General features: G+C 33.0%; 2 protein-coding genes across 5 annotated transcripts; one reads left to right on the top strand and one right to left on the bottom strand.

Annotated features, from left to right (window-relative positions):
* Window positions 1-48: 48 nt before the first annotated feature.
* On the bottom strand, window positions 49-14,976 carry LOC123007579 (protein draper). 4 transcript variants are annotated; one of them, XM_044402959.1, is made up of 13 exons: window positions 14,809-14,976; window positions 8,870-9,051; window positions 8,520-8,815; window positions 3,721-3,964; window positions 3,411-3,669; window positions 3,152-3,363; window positions 2,859-3,100; window positions 2,646-2,807; window positions 2,393-2,557; window positions 1,727-2,098; window positions 1,497-1,673; window positions 803-1,444; window positions 49-633 (listed from the first exon to the last, which is right to left on the bottom strand). In XM_044402959.1, exons 2-13 carry the CDS (start codon window positions 8,956-8,958, stop codon window positions 509-511), a joined length of 2,985 nt encoding a protein of 994 aa, XP_044258894.1. In that variant the 5' UTR covers window positions 8,959-9,051; window positions 14,809-14,976; the 3' UTR covers window positions 49-508. The 4 variants fall into 4 exon arrangements, with proteins under 4 accessions (XP_044258894.1, XP_044258896.1, XP_044258897.1 ...); XM_044402960.1 differs by having other exon boundaries at window positions 622-754; XM_044402961.1 differs by lacking the exon at window positions 2,393-2,557.
* Window positions 14,977-15,231: 255 nt separating this feature from the next.
* LOC123007046 (regulator of nonsense transcripts 3B) lies at window positions 15,232-16,784 on the top strand. Its single transcript, XM_044402065.1, has 2 exons — window positions 15,232-15,258; window positions 15,313-16,784. Exon 2 carries the CDS (start codon window positions 15,334-15,336, stop codon window positions 16,693-16,695), a length of 1,362 nt encoding a protein of 453 aa, XP_044258000.1. The 5' UTR covers window positions 15,232-15,258; window positions 15,313-15,333; the 3' UTR covers window positions 16,696-16,784.
* Window positions 16,785-16,804: the final 20 nt, after the last annotated feature.

Raw genomic sequence — 16,804 nt, 5'->3', positions numbered from 1 at the left:
TTCTTCACCTTGCACAAGATAATTAAGATGTGTAAAATCAAACAAAAGTTCGGTTCAAAGATAAAATTTATTTTATACTTATCACAGAAGGTATTACATAAATTAAAAAGAAAGTATATTTACATATCATTAAATGACAAAAAGTGAGTAATCCACATCATTACATAAGATAAATTGAAAAATTAAAACCTACATTATACATATCTTCACCTTACTTAATATTTGATATGCTAAGAAAATTATTGCTCTGATACACATATTGCAAAACGAAATAAAACATAATAAACATACACTCATTTAAAATATTACTTATCAATTAGAGAATATCTTCTAATGAAAATTACACACACTATACATAAAATAGTACGTTATATCGCTTGTAAATATCAAATGACATGAGTTAAAATTAAATGCTTAATGGTAGATCTATATCTATTACCGTTAATGAGCATTTTAAAAGCTAAAAAACGAACACACATTAATATACAAATATGTCATCTCAATATCTTCATTCAGTCTCCGATTTATCACCTTTAGTCAAGTCTCTAGACCCAAACGGACTCGCCATCCTCTGATAATGAGGTTTTAACGTAGTAACCGGCCTTGTATAATCTAAGTGATCATACTCCAACTCTACAAAAATTAGTTTTTATTAATATACACTCGATCGCGTTAGATCAATTATAAAACATGCATTCAATGACGCAAAGCAGTTACAAATAACTTACATGAAATTATTTCCAAACGGAAATACCTGTGTTTTAATTATTTTTATCAGTAATAAAAACTCGTAAAGCCTTACCTATATCTTTAATATCCTTCTGTTTGATTTCGTCATACACATGATCGATTTTGTCAATGCTGTGATAAATATTTGGATTCGTAGCGTCAGCTTCTCTATTCTTCAGCGATTGAAGTTCATCCGAACAATAACTACCCTTTAAATCGTCATCGTCAGTCGAACAACAAGCCACCCCTAACCTGGCTCGTTCTAAATTCGTGTTCGTTGGTTTGTGCAAATTGTTACGTATTGTTTTCGAATTGTTCAAAAGATGTTCGTTGTCTCTTTTGGCACCGCCTTGATACGAATAGACAGGATTATCAAAATGATTGCGATCTGGTGAAAACGCAGAAGGATCAGCTATATATTGTACATGAGCAATTTCAGTCTTGAGATTTGATACTCGTCTCCTGTAGTAGACAAAAATACATCCGGCGGCTACTATTGCAATAATGGCGACGATGACACCGGCGATGACACTACCATAGTTTGAACTTTCTTCACTCGAGTGAAGAACTCGACTCAAAAGAATGGGTGTGTCACAATTCTCGCCATCGAAGCCGTGACGGCAAACGCAACCCTTTGCTGGGTGACACACAAAATTGTCATTTTTGCATTCACATGGAGCCATACAATGATCCCCGTAATATCCTTCGGGACATACTTAAAGCATCAATTATTAAAACTGCGGGTAATTTAAACCACCTTGACTTACTTTCAGTACATTGAGTTCCAGTCCATCCAGGCTGACACTTGCAAACACCATCATTTCGTCGACACTGACCTTTATTCGAACACTTGCAATGTTGGCTACAATTCATTCCAAATCTTCCAGAGTCACAAGGTCTAGTACAGTTTTTACCTATCCAACCTGGCAAACACTGACACTCGCCTAAATCAAACATATATTAAATTTCACTTTCACTTGAAGTTGTAATAACTAACCTGTGACATGGTGACAATCACCACCGTTTCGACACGAACAATTATTTTTGCAGTTCTTGCCGAATGTTCCAAGTGGACAAGGATGTTCGCATGTGATCCCGATATATCCAGCTGGACAAACATATTCTCCAGTTATGTGGTCACAAGTTTTGTTACCCATGGCGATTTCGCTGACTTCAGGACACACTTCTTTGCAACCGATGCCGTAATAGCCTTTGTCACATGGTTGGGAACAATCTTCTCCTTGCCAGCCTCTGGCACAGTAGCATTTTCCAGATTCTGGGTCACACGAGCTGTTGTTCTTGCAATTACAAATTTCTTTGCAATCGGAGCCGAATTTGCCTTGTGAGCACCGACTTTCGCAACGGACGCCTAAATAATATAAACAGAGTGTTTTAAAATTCAGTGCATTTAATTCAACCGCAAACAAAACCTGTTATTACAAGCCTTGTAATTTTGCTAAATGAGCGATTACATTTTTTTACCGCAAAAAAAATCATAATCGCTTTTCTCTGAGAAAAAGTTGCTTATTTTTTCAAGTTCTATTTGTGATTGAATTTAAACTTTGTGGATTTAAAAATGAATGTTACTAGACCATGCAGTGTTATGTAATGATTTTTCAAATGACCAGCCGTGTGAGCGAATGAACTACTTGAGTAATTGTACCTTTCCAGTCGGGTTTACAAATGCATTTGCCACTGACTGGATCGCAACCAATATAATTTCCTTGTTCGCATTGGCATCTTTGTTCGCAGTTAACACCGAAAAATCCCGATTCGCATTTATTTTCGCAAAACTGACCAGTAAATCCTGCTCCACAGGTACAAGTTCCTGATAAAACACACACATGCAAGAAACAAAAAATCAACTAAAGTGCTTGACTAATCAAATATTGTTAATCATAATTAGTAAAGCTAACCATTTTGAGGATTACATGAAGCTCCATTTTTGCAAGCACACTGTTTAGTACATTGTATACCATAGGAATAGTTACTACAGGGTCGATCACACTGCTGACCTTCCCAACCAGCGGTACACTGACATTGCCCTGTCTCGCTCGAACAAGTCGCTCCATTTTTACCTACAACATATTATTAAAAAACTTACAATTATAACACTTTTTCCAGCATACAATCACATTTTTGTGAACAATCCTCCCCGAAGGTATTATCAGGACAAGTTTGACCACAATCATCTCCGGTAAAACCCGGAGGACATAAGCAAGTGCCGTTAACGGGAGAACATTGAGCGTTGTTTTTACACTTGCACAAGCCATGGCAACCTTTGCCAAAAGTCAACAAAGAACACGGTCTTGAACAGTCTTTACTATTCCATCCTGGTTTACAAATACATTCGCCCGTCCACGGATGACACCTACACACATCAAATAAATTATAACGAAATCTACAATCCAATCCTACCTACATTTCCGTGTTGTCGTGATTGCACTGACAGGGATTTTTACACTTGTAGCCCCAAAAATCATTGGGACAAGCTCTAACTTCACAAAATTTACCTTCCCATCCGTGTGAACAAGAACACTGTCCGTTTATATTCGAACATTTTGCGCCATTCTGGCAAGCACAAACCTCACTACAATTTAAACCCCAAGTTCCCTCTGAACACGTATCCAAGCACTGAAAATACCATGTGAAAAAAACACAAAATCCTCCTCAAATCAAACCTTCTCTCCTGTAAAACCCGGTTGGCACTCGCACTCTCCCGTGACATGATGACAGGACGCCCCATTGTAACACCCGCAAAGTTGTGTGCAATTTTCGCCCCAAAATCCAAAAGGACACCTATTTGCGCAAACCGGGCCTGTCCAACCCGGCTTGCAGAAACATTGACCTGTTTCAGGATTACAAGTCCCCTCATTTTGGCACCGACATTCCGATTTGCATTCGCTTCCGTGTTTTCCAAGAGGACAAGAATCGTCACAGCTGAAATTTCCGCGATTATACAAAACTAAAAATTTGATTTTTCTTTTATACAGTGGTCCCGTCCAACCAGAACTGCATCGACATTCCCCTGATACGTGATCGCATTCGCCGTGAACACACCTACATTTCTCCGCGCAATCTTGTCCATAGCTACCTTTATGACATTTCATTTCGCAATGTGTTCCGATCCAACCACGAGCGCAACGGCATGTTCCATCAAAGGGATCGCACGTGGAATTATTCTGACATTCGCAATGATTTTGGCACTCGCGACCCCATAAGCCTTTGGGGCATGCTGAAAAATTTTCGTTTGTGAAAGTTTCAGACTTAAAAAAATAATAAAAACGGTGCGTTATGTAAAGTTGTTTTGATCTTTTATAGGAAATCAATGATACCAGAAATTCTTTAACTCTAATTCCGCTAACGGGTTTCACTGAGAAATTTTCGAATGATTTGTTACGTGTTCGACTACGTTCAGTAATTTAATGCAAATCATCCGAAATGAAAAAAATGAGTTAATTTTATAATTCCATCTTTCATGCGGTTATTTTTATAAACCGTTTGATAAAAAAAGTGAATGGTAATTTATTATGTAAATGTGTTACAATTATTCACGGAAAATGAAGAAATATAATAGCAAAACTGATTAACATTCAAATATTTTTTTTTGTATACGCTCCCGAAAACAGCTGTTTTAGGGACTCATTTGAGTCTCTAAAATGAGGCTTTTCCGGACTCAATAAAATAGTAGGCAAAACGGTTATTTTAGGTACTCAGTCCCCAAAAACAGTTTTTGCGGACTAAAAAATAAAATTGGTAACGAAATTTATTTAATTAGTAAGAGGTGAGAATTCGTGTTTTGGGAGCTTTAACAAAAAAATCTTGTATGCACCACATACGCAAAAGGTTTTAGGTGACTCCTCTCATTAAGGACTCGGCTCCTACGTCGCCTCGTCATTAATTACGATTCGTTCCCTAAAACCCTATTTTGCGTACTTGATACATAAATAGCTATTATGTGGCCAAAAACTAGAAAATTGTGAGAAAATCAAATAATGTCATCTGTGCGAAAAACAAAAAAAAATATTATCAAAAGCACACAACATTATTATAATAATAATGCAAATACATAAAATGCACTTAGCTAACAGTAAATAATTTAAGTACATATTCCTGTTTATTCATTTCATTTGTATCGTCTATTGACTATTGGATGTAGGTTATCTATCAAGGTTTGTATATGTCGTAGTCATTGGGCGTAATGCGTCATTCCGCGGAAAGCCTAGTCTTTGGCCGTACTGCCGGCAGAAGCTGTAATCAAATGAATATTCCTTTGTTTGACTGAAATTTTACGTCATTTCAGGGAATGCCCACTTAATTTTAGTCAAACAAAGTAACCGGTTAAACCAGTACATGTTACCGCGTTTGACGGAAGTGTAGGTATTTAGTCATTTGTTGAAATGAAAAGTCTTGAAATGTTTGAAACTTTCTGTATAAATGTAAATTTTTGGTAGAAGAAAAGAAAAGCCAAAAAAACTAGATATATTTATTGTTGTAWATTAACATATTATATGAAGAACAAAGATGCAAAAAACCGTYGAATTATGAAGAAATGAASGAGGTAAAAGACTTCTAACCTCAAAYTAKACCTTTATTTCAGTTGTARATATTTTAGGCTGCAAAAGATATTTTACTTGCCAATTTACCTGAATGCAGAAAATATATTTTTATCTGTTGTTTAGGTCATGACCTTAACGTTTTTTGTATGATTTTATTATATTATATGTTTACATTATTTCAAATAAACTGAACAAATATTGTGCTACAATAAAAATATTTTGTTTTTTTGGCTTTTCTTTTCTTCTACCTAAAATTTACATTTCTACAGCAAGTTTCCAACATTTCAAGACTTTTCAACAAATGACTAAATACACGTCCGTCAAACACTGTAACATGTAATGGTTTAACCGGTTACTTTAATTGACGAGAATTAAGTGGGCAATCCCTGAAATGACGTAAAATTTCAGTCAAACGAATGAATATTCACTTGATTACAGCTTCTGCCGGCAGTACGGCCAGTGACTAGGCTTTCCGCGGAATGACGCATTACGCCGAATGACTACGACATACAGGGTGTCCCAGAGCTCCGTATTTCTTCGATTACTTTGATAGTAAAGAAGATAACGAAATGCGGTTTTTTTTGGACGATAGACATTCGTTTTTTCTATGGTCCAAAAATATTTTCGTTATTATAGGTAATTTCTATATAGGGTGGCGCAACAAAGTTGTATTTTTTCTTATGGAACACCCGGTATATTATGCACTTATTTGAAAGAGTTTTTAATTCTATGAATATACATATTAGGTTTTATGGGTCTATCATGAACCGTTTATCATTTGTGGGCAATTTTATGAGAAAAATTTACCGTTTTTTAAAAATCACAACAGCTTTGCTAGAAAGAAAAAGTGAATAAAAACAATTGCAACCATTTTTACTAAGTCTGGTCCTAAGTTATTATGGTAGAAAATCAATAAATCTTTTGCAATTACTGCAGAGTATTGACATTAGTAAAATGTAAATTATCTTGATTTTTTCAAATGAAACACCCTGTATATTATTACTTTATCGTGTAGAGCTTTTAATAAGCTTTCTAAAAAACCTAGGGTTTGGAGTTCTAAATCTTACCTATTTTATTGTACACCTTTTTAAACCTACAAAATTTTAAATTATTCTATTTAGCGTTAAAAATCAAGTAGGTTTGCGTTATTTCCTCTTCTAAAAAAAATTGGATAATTTTTTAAAGTTACGTTATCACCATACATCAATTAAGAAAACAGGTTGTTTATTGAAATACTGAGTAAAACACAAGAAACGCTAATTGGAATTTGAATTCAATGCAACACCTTGATTATAAAAATTTCAAAACTTAATTAATTCCATAGCAAATATTCAAAAATCCTGCCATTACGCATAAAGAAAAGTTTGATTGCCCTCAGCATTTCAACAGAGATGTTATTAAAGACTTCAATTATTCTTTTTTCCATGTCATTTGGAGTGGTGGTTCTTGTTCGATACACCTTCTTTTCAACACACCCCGATAAAAAGAAATCAATTGTAGTAAAATCTGGAGTTTGCGGTGGCCAGACAATAGTTCTCCCCTCCTAATCTAACGATTACGAAATCTGTTGCTAAAAATTGTCACACAATTCGACAAAAATGAACAGGAGCTTCATCATGCTGTAGTTAAATAATTCTACATTCTCTAACAAACTTTATTGATGTATGGTGATAACGTAACTTTAGAAAAATAACTTTTTTAGGAGAGGAAGTAACGCAAACCTACTTGATTTTTGAGGCTAAATAGAATAAGTTAAAATTGGTATGTTTCAAGGGTGTACAATAAAACAGGTAAAGTTTAGACCTCCAAACCCTAGGTTTTTTAGAAAGCTTATTAAAAGCTCTACACGATAAAGTAATAATATACAGGGTGTTTCATTTGAAAAAATCAAGTTATACTTGATATTTTGCGAATGTCAACACTCTGCAGTAGTTGCAAAAGATTTATAGAATTTTAACCATAATAATTTAGAACCTGACTCAGTAAAAATGGTTGCAATTGTTTTTATTCACTTTTTCTTTCTAGCAAAGCTGTTCAAAAATGGTACTTTTTTCTCATAAAATTGCCCATAAATGATAAACGGTCCATGATAGACCCATAAAACCTAATATGGATATTCTTAGAATTAGAAATTCTTTCAAATAAGCGCATAATATACCGGGTGTTCCATAAGAAAAAATATTACTTTGTTGCGCCACCCTATATAGGAAGTACTTACAATGACGAAAATATTTTTGGACCATAGAAAAAATGAATGTCTATCGTTCAAAAGAAACCGCATTTCGTTATCTTCTTTACTGTCAGAGTAATCGAAGAAATACGGAGCTCTGGGGCAGCCTGTATATAAGGAATTAGTGATACATTTTTGTTATTTGTTTAAGACACCGTCTTTCTAATGAAATTATCAATATCTCGCCTGAGCATTTTTTGAGTTTAACTGATTCCCGTTGGCGCTTTCAAATGAGGAAATTTTTTAACATATCCAATTTTTAAGCTTAACGTGTTTACTCTCATAACATCAATTCTGCCTTGCGTATTTTGTTTTGTTGTATCCTTTCTTCCCAGCATTTATTAGTACGTTGTTTTTTATGAAAAACTCGGAATCACTGCTTCAATACATTTTTTTTACGAAATGCCCAGGCGGGAATAGAATTATTCTATCAAGACAGCGTTGGTTTAAGATATACCTTTTAAATAGCTTTTATAAAGTTTACATGGTTGCAAATTCACAACACAATAAATTTGTTTTTCATCAAGAAATCAACAATTACAAATTATTTGACTAATTTCTTTAATAAATAAACTTTCATAAAAGAACTTTTGGTATAATTCAATAATAATGTATTTCGAAAAAACTGTTACCGGAAACTTTTTAATTATTACAATAATAGAATATCTGTTGATAAACCCAGCCTTGAACTTTTGTCATTTATCTCAGTCTCTTCTCTATGTTAGAATATAGCAAATCGTTTCAGAGTTTGCAATAAAATAAAAATTATTATTTGTTGAATGTAGTCATAAAAGTAGATAATGTTGATGTTCCTAGGATAAAGTAACTTATAAAGATCGTATTTATTTACATTCCTCGTCATAAACACACTGTATTAAATGTATGTACTCTACACTTTTAAAGATAGTAGTATATTCTTCTCTGATTTAAAATAAATTGAATGAACAAGGCGAACGAACGCTAACGTGAAAATAATTGGTCGTAAAGTTAAAACAACTTACTAATATCACAGTAAGGTCCCCCGTAGCCGCTCTCACAAAGACACTGTTCAGGTGCTATACATGTTCCATGAACACAATCATGCGAACACACCGGTATACACCTATCCTCGGAACTGCTTTTCGTGTACCCTTTACAACATTGATCTACCGGTCTAAATTTAACTAAATTTTGTGTTTTGTACACGGTTTTGAACTTGATTTTGTACTTTGAACATCTGGGTGGAAAATTCAGACACCACACGTATTCTCTTACTTGATATGGTTGTTGTTCCGAAACTCGAACAGTTGTCGTATACCTTTCGAAAAACAATCGATCAACTCCTGACTCGTCTCTGATTAAAACTACTTACGATTCTTGCGTTGTGCATACATTGGGACCTTCTAAAAGGGCTGCTAAAGGACTAATTAAAAATGGAAGTAATAACAAGAAGTGTAACATTTTGTTTCAATTTGACGAAAGTCATTTAGCGTTGTAGAAAAGTTATAAAACTGCACCCATCCTGTTTGTACATGATAAGGAAGACAAATCCATCTGAAACAAAAGATAATTGTGTCAACAGTTGAACGTCACTATCGGAAGTGCCTAGTTTTAAAATACGACAATGAAACAAACTTTGAAGATCAAGAGACGGTTGTCTACCAGTATTAATCAACAAGATGAAGATATATGACACATTTTAACTAGTGCTCAATTATACATATAGTATAGAAATAGAAACATTTTTAACCCCCTAAAACTAACAGCGGAGGGAGCTATAAGCATTTGACACTCAATAAAATAACGAAACCGACTTTTAAGATCTAAAATGTTTGACATTTAGCTTCTCATGTATACATAAATGTAAAACTTCTCAAATTTTTAATAAACAATAGTAGTTATTAGAAGATATAATAACAGTGGTTTCACTTGAAATATCCATGAGAAGTGCATTTATTCAATACTATTATAATTCACATAAGAATAGAAAACACAAAGTTGAATTCGCATTGTAATGTTCCGTTACTAAAGTTGTTTATGTAATTTACTAATTATAACAATAAAAAAAAATTAATTGGTATGCTACATGTTGTTTATTCTTTAATAAAGGTCCTGCTAGTTTCTTAACCAATTCTACTCAATACTAGCGACAAATTTCCCAACTTATGAACATAGTAGAACATATATGTTTATATTTTATAGTTTTACTACCATGTTTTTGTATTTTTTTAAAAATCATTACAGTAATAAATTAAGATGTTACAAATATTTGCCCAATTATTTTTCAACCGTTTTCATAAAATATCGCCCAAAAATTATTTATGTTGGCTTGTAGATTGAGAAAAACATTAAACAAAAAGTCGACCTCTAGTTGTTTACTCTCATTTTAATAAAAATTCACCAACCGCAACAAAATCAACAAAAGCACGCACCAATGCCAAAAATATTTTAGTCTTAAATTGCAAAACAACATTGATTATTTAAAATGTCTCTTTTATTATATTGCTAAAAACAATCACACGGAGATGAACTTCGTTTCAGTTCACTGATTCATATACGTGCGAAATGTCACTGAAATTGTGATATACTCGTAAATATAAAACAATAAATAACACAAGAACACAGCACTCATCACTAATTGAAAATTGATTTAATTATTAAAGTTTCGTGACTCAAAATAGTGCGACAAATTAACGAAAAATGTGTTTTTTACAATGCACTCGCAAAAATAATTACATTTGTAAAAACCTTGAAGATTTAAACGCGCCATGGGTAAAAATAATTCGTTAGATTGCGAGCAACAGTTGCAAAATTCTGGTGACCCCATTAGGAAGAAAGAGACAAGAGAAAGAATTTTTGCAATTCCGGCAGTTATAAATAAATGACGAGTTAGTATTCAGCAAACGTTTCAATAACCTACCTAATCTTTAAACATGACCGACATAATGTCTTGTTAACGGGATTATATTCATAATACTTCACTCATAAAAATGAATTTTAAAGCAACATTAAACTGTTATATGATAATTTAAATAAGTAATTCAGGGAAAAGTGTGTGAAACGCGAATAATTTAAACTATAGCAGGAAATTAATTTGCCTTGAAAAAGTTCCTGATGCATTTGAGTAATTCTAACAGTTTTTATATCCGTGCTTCTACTTCTCAAATGACGACCGCAATTAACGTGGTTGTATTTATTAATAAAATTATTAATATTCATTCCAAGAAAATATGTTTATAGCCAATAATTATTTATGGAAGAACCAAATTTTAGAGAACATTTTTGAGAGCGTTGCTCATTACCATAGCAAAATTCCGCATAAGAAATAAAATGAAAAGAGAAAAACAAAATTTATAGTCTCTGGTTCTTGAAGATGTATCCACGATGTAGGTATCTTAAACTTTCTGTTGTTCAAAAGGTATGACGTTTATTGTCTGTGAAAGGTTATTTTATAATTTGAGTCATAGATATTCAAGGATAATAAATAATTAACTGAAGCAACAACTTCAAGCAACTAACAATGATGGTAGAACATAGCTCCTGTTTACCATTTGATAAAACATACGTTGTGTAGTCCGGGGAATCCTAAATGCTTATCATTGCAAAATAATATTGAATGACCTACAATGATCATTTCGAAAGTTTTATATCGTCTAAACAAATGAATCATTTGAAACATGAAACTTATCGTATTTTAGTTGTGTCAACGAAAATGTAAATATGATTTAAACAAGACAAGGAAACTTGCCCTCACCTTGAATTTTGGACTTTCTTCCGCAACTGCAAATATTTTGAACGTGCTTAGGCATGTCATACTAAATAGGTGTTAGCATAAATTGCAATTTCATTTACAACCTAATTTGGCAAAACATTTGTGTTTATCGTGACTGGTAATTAGGAACATAACAATGGCTTTAATCACTTTGCAGCGATTTAAGACCAAGTTAAATGACAAGACCATGATTCTGAGAACGTTAAATCTGAACATAAAATAAAAGAAATGGCAATTCAAGCACAAAGGTATAGGTACACTCGTCCCTCATAATTAAAAAAAATACAAACATATTTAAATATGACGCTTTTTCCTATTTTTGAAGATTACTACTATTTAAAGTATAAATCTTATCACTCTTCATTACGTATTTAATTAAAAGGAAAAAGAAAATGCTCCAATTTATATAAGGATTTTTGTTTTTTTAGACTTAAATTTCAAAAACATCTGGTTTTACTATGAAAATATTTTAACACGGTAGTCTGTTACATATCACTATAAGATTCACAGAGCGCACGCATGCATTTGGTTGCAACATAATTTTGAAATAAGAAATATAGCAGAATGCGATAATTAGTAACAAATTCCGATGCACCAACAAACAAAATTCTTGAAATTTCAAATTCGGTTTTCAAAGCGAATATCTTTGTATGTATTCTAATTATGAGTTTGCACCTGAATAGATTTAGTTGCACGAATGCCAATTTAAATTCTACGCGAATTTTCACATTGATACGTTAATTATTTTATTTTATTAGATGTTGTGGGTATGCAAAATTATACAAAAAAAAAGTAACAAACACAGTTAAAAATAGTTGATAATCACTTAATCAATTCATTGCCAATATTTCATATTTTATGCCTAATAAATTTAAATTTCTTTTGATGCCACATAAAAAAATTAATTTGAATTGATTCACACATTCAATGAAAAACTGAAATCATAATTGATAATAAGTCGACAGGATCTGACGTTGAAGTAATTATCTTTGTTGAATTGCAAAGTCGTCCGCTTTCGTTTACATTACAGCAAGTATCATCTTGACTGATAACGTTAACATTCCGTCAACAAACCATAAATCAAAAGAGTTAATACCATAACAAGAAACCATTTGACAGTAAAGAAATTACTATTTTGCAGCAGTAGAGCTGACAATCTAGAGAAATTACTTAATTCCAATACGCCTAAATAACATACTGTAGTCCCCTACCCGCATGACAAAGTAGAAAGTAGTTGTTTCGAGTAGAATAAAAAATAATTTAGAATCTAGTATTCCCCCTATTATTCACATCCTGTAAAATGCCCTTATATTCTTATCAAAAAAAATATTAGAGCTTGATTCAAAAATAAACATCAATTCGTGTTGGGTAATTGGTAGAGAAAGTTACGTCATAAAATGTATTGATTAGTGAAGATTCTAACTTGAAATGTTTGTGCCACTTTTCCCCAGAAATCACTTCCTACTTACTGCAACATAGATAAATGTAGTAACATTTAGAAACTATAGGTAAAGCTAAAGTGACCAATTTCAGAAAATTTAAAATCAGGACACTAATAAAAATAATTATAACAATTTTATTTCAGAATACAAAATAAATAATTAAATAGGTCTTACCAATGTTACATCTTGCAACATTAACAGAGACCTATTGAAAAAACACCAATTTGTATCTAATGATGTACAAAACATTTAACAAACCATATAGCAAATTCAACAATAAATTAATTTCAACAACATCGAGAACAAAAAGAGCTAAAACACCTAACATGATAATATACTCATTGATAGTTCTGTTTTTTCTGAAAAAAGCTTGAAAAAATCTGCATTCATTTTTAACAAAACTCAATCGCGCAAAAAATGTCAAAGCGTCACGAACGTTAAGGACTTATCGATCTCAGACAATAAACAATTGTCTTCGATCGATACTACATATTTAACTTGAAAAACCCTTTGTTTTCGCTGTAAATAACAATTTCAAAAACGGCATATTTAAGTCTGTATGCGCTTAAATCGGAACAAATCAGAGGACATAAACGTAAAACAGGACAAGACAATAATAAGTGTTCTGGCTAAAACAGTATGGTTACCTTCTACAAAGCACTTCAACGTCCATTGTCAAATCAAAACATAAAATATCAGATAAGAGTTATCGTCCAAACAAAAATGATTAGTTTTCTATTTCCTTTGTGCAGATTTGATCATAATTAAGGAAAGTTTGCAAACGATGCGTTGTTATCAAACATTTGACGATAAACCAAACAAATCCAAAGAACTCTGACTCACGGTTTCTGCCCCGTAAGCAGTTAGAGTGATTAGGATTACCTATATTATTCAAACACCAAAAGCATTTTCAAGTGCTGCAAATGTTAAACACATGTTTGCGATTTATAAATAAGTCGATCCACATATGGCTGTTTTCTAATATAGCTTTGCTAACTCATTAATAAATCTTTCCGGAACAAAATCCAGCTTTTGACCTCAACTTCAATCAATTTTTATCGGATAAACCGCAATTTAATTAAGTTATTAGTGCCTTAATTTTACTGTTGATTGTAAGATTTATTCCCAGAAGGTAATTAATTAAGAAAAAATTTGGTTATTATTGTAGTTTTTATCAACTCATGGAATTAATCTGGGGTGATGAGTCATCGACTTTACCAAGTGACGGTTTTAAATGATATACAGCAAGCATCCACATCCTTTCATGGAACACTCACTCTTCAGCACTTACCTTTGTTTTGAAATCGGTTTTATTTGATTTGAATAATTACCACATCCTACTAACAATTTTTACAGAGAAAGAGAGAAGACACAAAAATTACCGTTATCATAATGATATTATTATCTGCATCATTGTGTCTCAGCATGATTGCTTGAATCTCTGTTAGTTGCATTAGATGTAAATCTCTTGATAAGAAGACCTAATTAGGAAAAATATTTTTATTCGCGGTCACGTTTAAATAATGAGAATGATGCCTGTCTGGCCCTCCTACGCATGTTTACAAGAACAAGATTCATTTACAAAGCAATGATAGCAAAATTCATTGTTATAACTTAAATCATTGAACAGATGGGCCATAAGGAGTTATTATTTAACCTAATTAACACGGCTTTAAATTGGTTCATCCGGTTGAAAAATAGATACTTAACTGAATTGCGGTTTTAACAACACAGGTGCATCCCAGATACCTGTTTTGTTGTCGTGTATTAAAAGAATGTGACCTGACCTTCATCGCAGGTACGAAAGGGCAGTAGCCCCAAACTAAAACAACAACACAGCACAAAAAAATCTTAAGGAAGTACGTAGTAAACCGTAGTAATTATTTTTTATTCGTACCCTTTTACGTATTGTTATTGTTAAGGTACCGAGACAGACGTAAATACTGTTGTGGTGGGTCGATGATTATAATAATCTACGCAAGGACAATAAAACAGTTAAAATTCGGAAGGAACTGTAACAGTTCTGCGTCCTAATTCTTATTTTTGGATTTATTACAGATTAAGATTACAATCTATGTTTTTGTTTATGACACTTACCTAGGCGCAAAAAAATATAAAAAGCACAAAACTTCTAAAACTTAAATTAAAACACTTGATAAAAAGTTATTTATGATTTAATGAAATCAAATTTAAAAAACATAAATGCTACCACTAAAAGATAACTAAACATAAGTGAACCAGCATATCACCCAACACAAACTGAAGAAAGCAACATGTCAAAAATGTTAGCCCAAATATTATCTGCGCATGCCATAAATTTAAGTTTTTCTCCGCTTGTTGTTTCAACCGAAAAATACAAAGACTTTAAAAACTTTAACAACTACTTAAACTCAAATTCATAAATGTAACACAATATTTGGTAGTCAGCAAAGTCAAAAAATATTTTTTTTGTCCTCACTAATCGTACAACGTGCAAGTATTTAAGTTATGGATGTGTTTTCGGTTGAAAGCAATTTCGGGAGAAAAAGCAAGTGACAAGTGATAATTGTAGGTTATATTCTGCTTGTGATAGCAGTAATAGTTTATAAAACCTGTCTCTAGATAAAAACCGATTTCACAATAATGGCGTTACCCGAGAGTAGCGAGTCTTCAGAAAAAAAACAGTCTGATTCCAAGGGTCCTGATAAAAAAGAGAAACTTCTTACAAAAGTGGTAATCCGTCGTTTGCCCCCAAGCATGGACCAAGAGACTTTTTTAAATCAAATATCGCCTGTTCCCAGCTACGATTATTTTTACATGGTCAAGGGTGATGCTAGTTTAGGCGAAAACTCCTTTTCCCGTGCTTACATCAATTTTGTGAACCCCAACGATATTTACGATTTTAAGGAAAAATTTGACAACTACGTTTTCCTGGATAGTGCTGGCCATGAATACGCGGCAGTAGTCGAATTTGCTGCTTTTCAAAAAATCCCAAAGAGGCGTAATAAAGTTAGAGTGGACCCTAAAGTGGGTACTATTGAATCAGACCCTTATTACTTGGAATTTGTTGAAATGATCAATAAACCCCCTGAACCTGACGAAAAACCTGAGTATTCCTACCAGATTACAACGGAAAATAAAAATGAAACTAGTACACCTTTGTTGGAATATGTTAAAAATAAAAGAGCAGAAAAAATGAGAATTCGCGAAGAGAGGAGAGAAGAGCGGAAACGAAAGGAATATGAAAGGAAGAAATTCCGTGAAGATGAACGGAGGAAACGATATGAAGAAAAATCGCCCGTGAAGAATAAATCCCAGTTTACAAAAGTTGTGAGCCCCAAAGAGAAAAGTGTGGATAATAAAGAAGCGGAGAAACGTGAAGGTGAAGATAAATCGGCTGAAGATAAAACACCAGAAAAGGAAGATCCGGAGAAACATGAAAAGCCGACCCCTGCATCATATTATAACAAAAACAGAGAGAAAAAATATGATGACAGGAAGAAAGACCCCAAGAACAAATATCCACCTAAGAAGGATTACATGGATAAAAGGGAATACAAAAGCAGAAGAGACGATTATAAAGACTACAAAGAGAGGGACTATAGGCAAAAATACGACGATTACAAAAAAGAAGAGACTAAAGTTTATCAAAAGAAGGTCAAAAAATACACGGAGAAGAGGGAGGAAAGAAAAATTGAGGCACAAAAGAGACTTGAGCAGCAACAGGAAAACACTGCGAAACCAGAAGAAAACGTAAAATCAGAGCAACAACCTAAAGAAAGCCCAAGTAAAAAGGAGGTAATATTACCCACCAATGAAACAAGTCAAGAAACATCTGCTAAGTCAACTGAGAAATCAAAATCAACAAAGGAAAGTGATGCGCAATCTCAGAAACGGATTAGGAACAAAGACAGGCCCACGATTGCTATTTACAGGCCCGGAATGTTATCAAAACGGAAGCAGAATGAAGGAGAAAGTGAACATAAAGAAAACAAAAAAGAATAAATTTTTATTTTATTTTTTAGTTAAATAATGTTTGTTTATTTTGGTATATTATATTGTTCTTTTTGTTTGCCAATAAACCTTTTTCTGTTTGCGAAGTGTTATTCATTAA

The sequence above is a fragment of the Tribolium madens genome, unplaced genomic scaffold, assembly GCF_015345945.1.
Source record: "Tribolium madens isolate multiple individuals breed KSU strain unplaced genomic scaffold, Tmad_KSU_1.1 Scaffold_3;HRSCAF=73;Tcas5.2_LG2, whole genome shotgun sequence".
In the NCBI taxonomy this organism is placed as follows: Eukaryota; Metazoa; Arthropoda; class Insecta; order Coleoptera; family Tenebrionidae; genus Tribolium; species Tribolium madens.
Note: the sequence above shows the minus strand (reverse complement) of the source record. Positions and strands in the feature narration are given on the sequence as shown.

Bases quoted from the DNA above. Each gene is read 5' to 3' on its own strand.
- LOC123007579 (XM_044402959.1), bottom strand. From the start codon at position 8,958: ATGTTACACTTCTTGTTATTACTTCCATTTTTAATTAGTCCTTTAGCA. The intron at 3,965-8,519 runs GTAAGTTGTTTT...AAAATTTTTCAG, and splicing joins GGGACCTTACTGTGATATTA to CATGCCCCAAAGGCTTATGG. The intron at 634-802 runs GTAAGGCTTTAC...TAATTTTTGTAG, and splicing joins GAAGGATATTAAAGATATAG to AGTTGGAGTATGATCACTTA.
- LOC123007046 (XM_044402065.1), top strand. From the start codon at position 15,334: ATGGCGTTACCCGAGAGTAGCGAGTCTTCAGAAAAAAAACAGTCTGAT.